This window comes from Microchirus variegatus, assembly GCF_963457635.1.
Source record: "Microchirus variegatus genome assembly, chromosome: 6".
NCBI classification, from domain to species: domain Eukaryota; kingdom Metazoa; phylum Chordata; class Actinopteri; order Pleuronectiformes; family Soleidae; genus Microchirus; species Microchirus variegatus.
The window spans coordinates 17,652,498-17,662,070 of record NC_139807.1 but is presented as its reverse complement, the minus strand read 5'-3'; the positions used below and the strand labels follow the sequence as shown (position 1 = coordinate 17,662,070).

General features: G+C 38.3%; 1 protein-coding gene across 1 annotated transcript; it reads right to left on the bottom strand.

Annotated features, from left to right (window-relative positions):
- Positions 1-538: 538 nt before the first annotated feature.
- On the bottom strand, positions 539-8,306 carry guf1 (GTP binding elongation factor GUF1; the record flags this gene model as incomplete). Its single annotated transcript, XM_083890714.1, has 17 exons — positions 8,187-8,306; positions 6,802-6,913; positions 6,375-6,523; positions 6,043-6,123; positions 5,886-5,963; positions 5,714-5,797; positions 5,562-5,626; positions 5,269-5,472; positions 4,325-4,464; positions 3,925-4,048; positions 3,484-3,616; positions 2,962-3,105; positions 2,364-2,497; positions 2,004-2,105; positions 935-1,054; positions 774-810; positions 539-673 (listed from the first exon to the last, which is right to left on the bottom strand). The coding sequence occupies exons 1-17, from the start codon at positions 8,208-8,210 to the stop codon at positions 539-541; spliced, it is 1,866 nt and encodes a 621-aa protein (XP_083746840.1). The 5' UTR covers positions 8,211-8,306.
- Between the last annotated feature and the right edge of the window lie 1,267 nt (positions 8,307-9,573).

Genomic DNA, 9,573 nt, shown 5'->3' with positions numbered 1-9,573 from the left:
TTTCAACGCATGTGATGGGAACTAAAGCCACATTTTTGTAAGATACCCCACATTATTTTTCCCAAACCACTGATACTTTAAACTGAATCAGATAATTGAAGAACGTTATCACACATTGTCTTGACTGTGCTTTGCTGTTTTTTTCCCCTGACAATTCTCATAATGTACACAATTCTTGCATATATTATGTATTACATGCTGTGTATAATATAAAGGAACATAATCATATATTAATTACTTAATGAAAAACTTCCTGTAATCAGATTGTAAAAACACCACCTAAAACCACGTTTCGTTGGTTAATTGTTTAGAAAATGCAAGAATAATTGATAGGGAGCAATTATTTTTAACATTTGAAGTAATGTTTTTAACATAAGAGTCTAATGAGACAGTAAAGTGATACCTATATTTGAAATAAGCACAGTTGTTTTAAAACAGTTTGCATTATCATACCATTTTATTACAAGAATCTAGCAGTGCTTTTCAATAACTAAATCCACTTCAACATAATTATAATACAATTACATAATATGACGGTCTATTTGTCTTTTCTCTTTAGAACATCAATGAAGGCATCTTTGGGAACGTCCACGTTTCCAATTCGCCTCATCTTCTTTTTGCCCTCGGCCTGTTTCTTCAGCAGCTTCATTTTACGTGTTATGTCACCTCCGTACTACCAAGACAAAACAACAACATAAATAATATATATCATTCATAATCTGCAGTACATGTGTTTATTTCAGAATCTGTTTTAAATAAAAAACATTACTTACACATTTAGCCAACACATTTTTTCTATATGCCTTTATTCTGAAAAGGCAAACAACATTTGACATATTATTATGCATTTATTAATCGTATTAAACATATTTAATTTGAAGTGTTTTATTCATATTTAGCCTCTAATGAAGCTCATTGTAGATGTTGCACTTACGTCTCTCTTGCAAGGATCTTACTTCCAATAGCTGCCTGTACAGCTATTTCAAACATCTGCCTTGGTATGGAGTCTTTGAGTCGCTCACACATGGCTTTCCCTGTAGCGTATGCACGCTCTCTGTAAGGAAAACACACTACAAGCTGACAAAATCTACTGTAATCATCACATCACACTATCTTAGCTAATAATAAGTCGTCCCACATCAATGGCAACAAGTCTGCATTTAATTAAAATAGGGATGAAGGTAAAGTTATTGTCAGCATTTTAAAATATATACATGTAAAAAAAAAAAACCCTGAGCCACAGGATCTTTATCAGACATGTCTGCATAAAGTATAAAACATTTAAATGACCACTATCAGGAGTGAATATCTATTGGTTCTCCTGGACGGTAAGATGTAAATGGATTCTTCGCTTGACAGCACATCCTGGCCTCACTGTGGTCCAGTCACATGCCATAAATTTCAGTCACTCTATAACGTGCTCCCCAGTAAAAGATGTTCTGCTCTCTGAATGGTGAAGCAATTGCTCAGCTAGGCTCCACAGTTCACAACATTAATGGTCAGAGAGAGTAGCCGTCACTGCCGAAGCGCAGCGCCCTTCAATTACAAAGGCTTGCACTGGCTCCGGCACCAGGGCACATTAGGTAAGGTAAGTACAGAACAGATTACATTAAGTACAAACTGGAGTACATTAAACACAGATCTGCGGTGAATCATCACTTTTTGCCTGTGATGTTACTCTTGTCCTCGCCACAAATAGAATGATGTCCTTGTGTGGAGTGTAAAGTCAGTGTAACAGATAATTTTAGCACATGCTGCCAAGATGCAATATTTTAATGTCATTCAAGGTGATGAATAGATTTCATGCTCCATCGACCCAGAAGAACTACTATGTTTTTTCAGGACCATATAACCTTGCAATTATCCAAACTCATAAAAATCCATCATTTATTTTTTGTGACAGTAATAATAATAATAATGATGAAGCCAAGGTATGCAGCTTAAAAATATTTTTTCCTTGTGTTACGTTACAGCATCAGAATTTAGCTGTTCTTGGAACTGACCTGTGAACAATTGTGGTGAGTTCTTCCACTGGTCGCCCATTCAGCAGAATGTCCATCTTGATCAAATCAGCAGCCTGGTAGCCTGCGTTCTCATAATCAAAGCTACAGCATGGAAGATCAGATCAAAATCACGCTTGGCTGAGAATGCATGGAAAACTTTACACAGGACAGTGAAATCTATGGGATAGGAGGAAATCTGTCTCGTCTCAGTGCTTGCTTTACTGTCACATTTAAACTATTAAATATAAATATACTTTAAAAAATATATACTTTTTTCAATGGAAGACAGACAAAAACTAACAATCCAAATTAAATGTTTAGTGTTGACTGCAGAGGCCTATGTTTCTTGCTTAGTTTTACCTTGCATATCCAGATGACATTGATTTGAGTTGATCATAGAAATCCACAACAATTTCATTTAATGGAAAGAGATACTTCATCATGACGCGCTGATCGTCTATGTACACCATGTTCTTCTGGACAGCTCTGCGATTCTTTGACAACACAAACAACATGACAACAGTTTGGCTTGTGTGTATTTATAAAATCTACTTTCAATTTAAACATTTGTGTAATAAGGAAAATGCAGTAGTAAAATAATGCACTCTAATATCTCCTGCCAAACTAAGAATCCAGTATCCAGTGAGTATTTGGAGACGGTGTCCTATTCTTACTCTAAAGAAAAAATAAATTTTTAATGCAAATGCATATGGTACTATTCTATGAACAGATAAAAATCACCCCCATAATTTCACCAGGGAGGTTTAGATTTCCATGCTGGCTATCTACTGTATGTGTGTCTTTGGATTTACTGATTTTTGACTGGATTTAATTAAAGGGGTGGATAAATGATTTTCTTTTCTTTAACATTGTTAGATAGGGCATTTTGAGTGCAGGAGGAGGAATGTGCTCTCTGAGCACTTTCTAGCGTTGGTTGCATTTTGTGTTTTCCACTTACCAAGCAGATAGATATGATCTGGCCAGTGTAGGAGTCTGGAGCAAGAATGGTCCCGAGCACCATGGGCTCCAAATACGTTGACACAACCGATTTGTCTGGGAACTGAGCAGGATTCACAATAGTGATCTCTTCACTGCCATGTTCCTGTAAGGACAACCAGTGACACAATAAACCAATCTCTATCGTTATTATATGTGATATCGTAGTTATATTCTACTTTTTGAGTAGATGAGATGAAAATTAAGTCCTCTGAATATATTTAAACCTCTGCAATTATTATTCTTACACACATTTCTCATTACTACATAAAATAATTATGTAATATCTTGATCCAAACCTTCAAATTGGCAGTGATTTTGCATTTGCAAAGGGACAATCTTCCTGCTCTCATGTGTCAGTTCACAAGACAGTATTCCGGCGATAGCCCACATTTATAATTGACTATAGTCAGGCAGAAACTTTTCACTGTAATTATTGTGTGCCGTGAGCCCAGAAAATATACGAGCAGGAAATGGCTCTTACCTTGATGAGTTTGGCTGAGGAGAGCACAGCCTTGTAGGGCACAGTGGGCGCTGTTACTATAACAGAGGCGTTGTACTCCTGCTCCAGCCTTTGATTGAACACCTCCATGTGAAGAAGACCCAGGAAGCCAAGTCTGCAGCAGAATGGGGAGGTGCACAAGCCCACTTTTTATTCATAAAGAATATAATTATTTTCCTGAAGATCATGTCATATGTTCCCCTGGACTGTTTTTAATTACATGTGGATAGCTTTTCTGCAGGAGCAAATCAGATAGTAAAAACATAAGCATAGGCACCTCTGAAAAAGGTCAGTATTTAAAATATTATGGCATTATTTTGTTCACATTAAGCTTGTACAGTACATGCAGTACAGCACTAAAAACACTACCGGGGTTGGGGATGGATGAAGCCTTTTTAAAATTCTAATTCAAAACATCGTCACCTCCAGCCTGCTCCCAGGGCCATACTGCTGTCTCTCTGCACTGTGACACTTGAGTCATTCAGGGTCAGTCTCTCAATGGCACTGCGAAGGCCAGGGTATTCTGACTGGTCCATCGGATACATGCCTGAGGGACAGAGGAAAGAAAAAAAAAGAGTGCATGTCATCAGCAAACAGGAATCTTTTCTTTTAGAAAGCACTGGCTGCACTTTACTGCACTTGATAATGAAACACAACAAGAACTGAAGGGCTATTGTGTTTGACTACATGTCCGCGCTGATACTGGAATATTTGAGAGTATCATCTGCTGTGACTGGGTGTTTTTAACATGACATTAACATTTTCAGCTGTTGGATTACAATTTGTTGAAAAAAAAAAAGCAGAAAAGAGCTGCTGACCTTACCAGCAAAGACCATAGGTTTAGCAGGTTTAAACCCTGGTAGAGCCTTCACTGGCTGCTTCTGGAGGTAGAGTGTGTCACCAATCTGCGCCTCCTTCACATCCTTCATGCCAGCTATTACGTAGCCCACTTGGCCTGCAAATCTACACAGCAACACAAGCACCTCAGTGGACAGTTGTTCACAGGATCCTTACTAGTAGACATAGAAAATGCTATAGTTATTATTATTCCCTAAAGCAGGGGTCTCAAACTCATGGCCCAGGGGCCACATGCAGCCCGCCAGTCAATGACCTGCGGTCCTACACTTATTTTGAAATTACTAAATTAAATTATATATAAGTCTGTCTAGTGTTTTAATTACAATTGCCTACATGTATATTTTGAGTTAATGTTTTAATTCTGTTTTATGTGTCTTTTTTTTGTTATTTACAGATTCATTTTGCATTATAAATGTTTTGGGTTTTTTTGCCTTGAACTATCTATCAAAACAAACACTTTTATTTTGAAATGAATGGTGTGCAATGTCAGCCTAAATATTTAATTAATTTCATATATCATGATGGATTAGCAAGATATAATTTTAATTTCTAATCACTAAACCGTTAATATATCCCAAATTGTTGGACATTTACCACTTGACCTAGGCCCTCCTGACCAGACTAGAAGTTCACTGGCCCCCAGGTCATTTTGAGTTTGAGGCCCCTGCCCTAAAGCCTGTTTTAAGTATTAGTCTGCTGATGAATTCCTTGATTAATCTATTAAATGTTCTGTCTACAAAATTTACATTTAATTAGAAAGCAAAACATTTAGTTATTATTATTATTACTAGACTAAAAACACAGAAAATACTCAAGGTTTTGGGGGCTGGACTGAGTCAAAATATTTAAACAGATTATTTAGTTTTAAATACCAAACAGGAGAGATGTTATGACTACAGGAACACATACAGCTTCTGTGTTGGGTGCTCATTTGGTCGTAGAAGCCCCAGCTCATTGACCTCATAAGTTTTGCCAAGATGTGCTGACACAATCTTGTCCCCTTTTCGGACCTGACCCCCAAACACAGCAATGTTGGCCACCACACCTCTGTAGTGATCAAAATCGGAGTCAAACACTAGGGCTGTAAATGGGTCATCGATTTTTGCCACAGGCCTGGAAAAAAAAACATAGAAAAAGATTCAGGTTTATTTTTTGGTCAGACATGCTTCATGTGAGAAATGAAACCACCTCAGGCTCCTTACGGTGGAATCCTGTCCACGACTGCCTCGAGAATCCTTTCAACATTTGTTCCAAGTTTAGCTGAGATCTGAAAATGATTAAATTAGATTGTAAATCAAGACACCACTCTCCAACATACACAGCTTCTCTAAACTTGGATCATGCTGCAACTCACCCGGATACATTCTTCACTTGGAATATCAAACACTTTTTCAATCTGTGACTCGACTCTCTCTGGGTCAGCATTTTTCAAATCAATCTGGAATGCCAGAATGAACACATAAATACATAAAATTCAAATAGCAAATGCACACGATTAAAACAAACATCAGCTGGTGTGAACGTACCTTGTTGATGACAGGAATGATTGACAGCTGAGCTTCAAATGCTAGGTAGAAGTTAGCCACCGTTTGTGCTTGAATCCCCTTCACATGAAAATAATCATCAACATCACATGCAACAAGCAAAGCAACGGTCATTCATTTACAACATCAACTTTTGTACCTGATTGGCATCGACGATTAACAGGACACCTTGGCATGCAGAAATTGATCGAGACACTTCATAACTAAAGTCAACATGACCCTGAAAAGAGGGGTAAATAAAAAGGGTTATAAAATAGTTGTTCAGTATGTAAACACATTCAGAATGGTATGTCACAAAAACTGTAAGAACACCAGAGGTACATCCATTTTATGACTTTAATAACACGTGATGGAAGAGAACCTGAAATTGTGCGGCATGCACTTATTTTCATATCTGTAACTCTGCAGTGGTTGGCCCGGTATATTTTTCTCACCTCGTCCTACCAACCTCGCATCCAGTTGAGAACTTACCGGTGTGTCAATGAGGTTCAGGAGATACTGCTCCCCCTGGTGGCTGTAAAACAGCGAGGCTGTCTGGGCCTTTACTGTGATCCCCCTCTCTCGTTCCACCTGAAGCTTGTCCAGCACCTGTTTGTTCTTCTCATTCTTTGCTATGGCACCTGTGAGCCAGACCCATTCAATCAAAACACTTCTCTGTGTCATCTTATAAGTCGTAAGTGTAATATGGTTTATTCAGTACTATATGCAAACCTTAATAGTGACCCAGATGATGTCATTCATCCGGATGTGTAAGTGTGTGTGAGTTGCATAGCATTCTGATCATAAAGACATCCCACCAGTTCGTCTGAATGTGCCTCCTTATACTAGTGTTCTGTCAGGTGAACACATTTAAGATTTAAAAAGTTACATTTCCTCTCTGTGTGTTGTGCAGACATACCAGTCATCTCCAACAGCCTGTCAGCCAAAGTGCTTTTTCCGTGGTCAATATGGGCGATGATGCAAAAGTTCCTGATTCTTTCTGGAGGGAATCTGGACATGTCAATGGACTCCTTCATAACAAAAGGAAAAAAAGCCATACAACAATTTAATTTTTGTATTTTACTGTATATATATGTGTGTATACATATACGTATATGTATACATACATACAGAAATGTCACAATTATCCTCATCAAGAATATTGATTTGTAGTATTACTGCAACAAATCAACTCTAGTTCAATGAAACCTGCAGACACCGGTTTTAGTGGTGAGGAAGAAGAGAGCATAAATATAGAAGAGAGATGAGGAGATTTTGAAATTGTGCATGCTCCAGTGGCTTTAAAGATAATCAAGTTTTTCTTATTTGATATGAAAAGTGCCTTGCAGCAAAAAGACTGGGGTTCATGACCTAGTCAGGCTGGTCTATGCATTTCAGAAAGTGCTGATCTAAAGGGATTTTCACAAACAATCAATTTTTCAAAACGGTTTACAGTAAATGGTAAACACACACAATCCATTTTAGAAAACGGTTTACAGTAAATGGTCAGAAAAAGATAAAGACTGCATTCTGTAGCAGATCTCAGGATGAAAACGTCTTGTTGATGTCAGATATCAGAGGTGAAAGGTCAGACTGGTTCAAAATAGACAGGCAACATCACTCAATACAACCGATCAATGTCGAGGAGCATCCCTGAACATGCTGAACCTTGAAGCAGATCGTGCTACAGCAGGATAAGCCCACACCAGGTGATACTCCTGCCAAAGGACTATCCATCAATTCATCTCCTACCCCTTTACCCTCCCTTGAAGGTGCATTATGTAATAAATCTAAAGCAACTGGCCATAAAATCCTCCTGATATGTCACAGAGACTCAGGAATAATATTCATATAACAAACTGAACCCACCAACAACAACAGTACAGCCAAAATATTTACATAAAAAAAATATTTTGCAGACTGCAAATCATGTTTTGGCATGTGGCGCCACCTACCGCCGTCTACCAATCATTGCAGTCAGTAGAGTCTCAGCTACCAAGCAACCACAGGTTGCCAGTTATTACAGAAAACGAAACCAAAAAGACATCGGTATTTTGAATTTGAATGTAGTAACTTTTTTTGGGCCACATTCTTACATATGGCACATTTAATGGTCAGTTGACATCGGGCAAAGGTGAGAAGTTTGAGAAACGTGGGGTCTGTTGATTTATTCATTTTTTTTTCAAAAAACTTATCTGCAATGTATGATAATACACTGACACTTTTAAACCGAGTAATGTCTTTTTTTAAGATGTCGCAATAAATATCGTGCCGTCCATCGGGGTATTTTTTATTTATTTTTACCTTGTCTGCTTGTGTTCTTATCATCCTGCAGCTGCTGGAGAAGACAGGCGTCCGCTTCGTCCAGCAGTGTCTCAGCACTGTGTAGCTCAGGCCGCAGCTGTGTATTTTCCGTCTGTGTGTCTTAAACTGAGAGACACGTCTCAGCACAGGAGAGAACACAGACAACAACGACATGTTGTGGTCCTGTTAGCCTCACAGCACACGGATAACAAGTCAGCTAACGTTAGCTAACCGTGGTGCTCTCTATGTGTAGACGTGTGCCTTTCAGTAGACAGGCCATGTGTGAACTGTCGCAATGGAAACGAAATAAAATAAAACACATGAAACTTTACACTGAACATTGAACAACCGCACGATAACCCTGGAGCATGAGATGCTAGGGTGCTGACATTTTGGATGACAGTCCACACGCAAAGCATGATGGGATTTCTTTGAACCAAAGAAGAAAAAAAAACAAGATGGACTTCTACAGTCGTTTATTTTATTCATTCCTGAGCAGAGGTGAACATGAGCATACTGTCGTTGTTTTAAGTGTTATGAATATGTATTTTCGTTTTTGTCAGACTGTGTAATTGTAATGATAGTGACATCCAAAACAATTCATTCCATCCAAATACTTTCCCATTACGTCCAAGTAAAACACATGTTTTCAAAATGCCCTTACAGCCAGACACATGTATTAGTTCTGATAATGGGTTTAAATAGGAAATTAAAAAGATTTTTAAAAAATTATTAACGTTTGAAATCATCGAAGGGGATTGCTATTTTGTCATGGCGTTCCTCTTTGGGAAAGCTTGCCGGAAGTCCCGCCCACTCATCTCTCTCAGATGAAGGATAAAAATGGATCTCAGTTGCTATGACTACGAAGCTGCCTCTTGCACAAGAATGGATTCCTGCTTTTCTTCTTTGTGCATCCAGAGATAATAAGCCTATATTAGGACAAGTTTATGTCTGTCATGTAACCTCTTTTTTTTTCCTATTACTCTGAGTAATGATCACTGGGTTCAGCATCTGATACAAGCCGATCAGAAAATGGTGCAAAATGTTGAGTGGGTTTACTCAAACCTCAAAATGATGATGTCCAATTATGTCTTGTGCTCTCCAAAAACCAAATATATTTAGTTTAAGGTCACAAAGAAGGAGAGAAACCAGAGAATATGCACACTATGCACATCTGAGATGGTGAAATCACAGAGGATAATGAATCACCATTTTGTCAAAATGGGGATTCATTAATTAATTACGTGGTCATGATCGATCGCTCTTATTGCACACTGTGCAGTGCAGCTATAGCTAATGCTAGAAACTACACGCGTGCTTCTCTGCCTCAGACATGTCAAAATGTCGCCTGCGTCATATTGAGATGGAGACAATGACCCATGCTGTC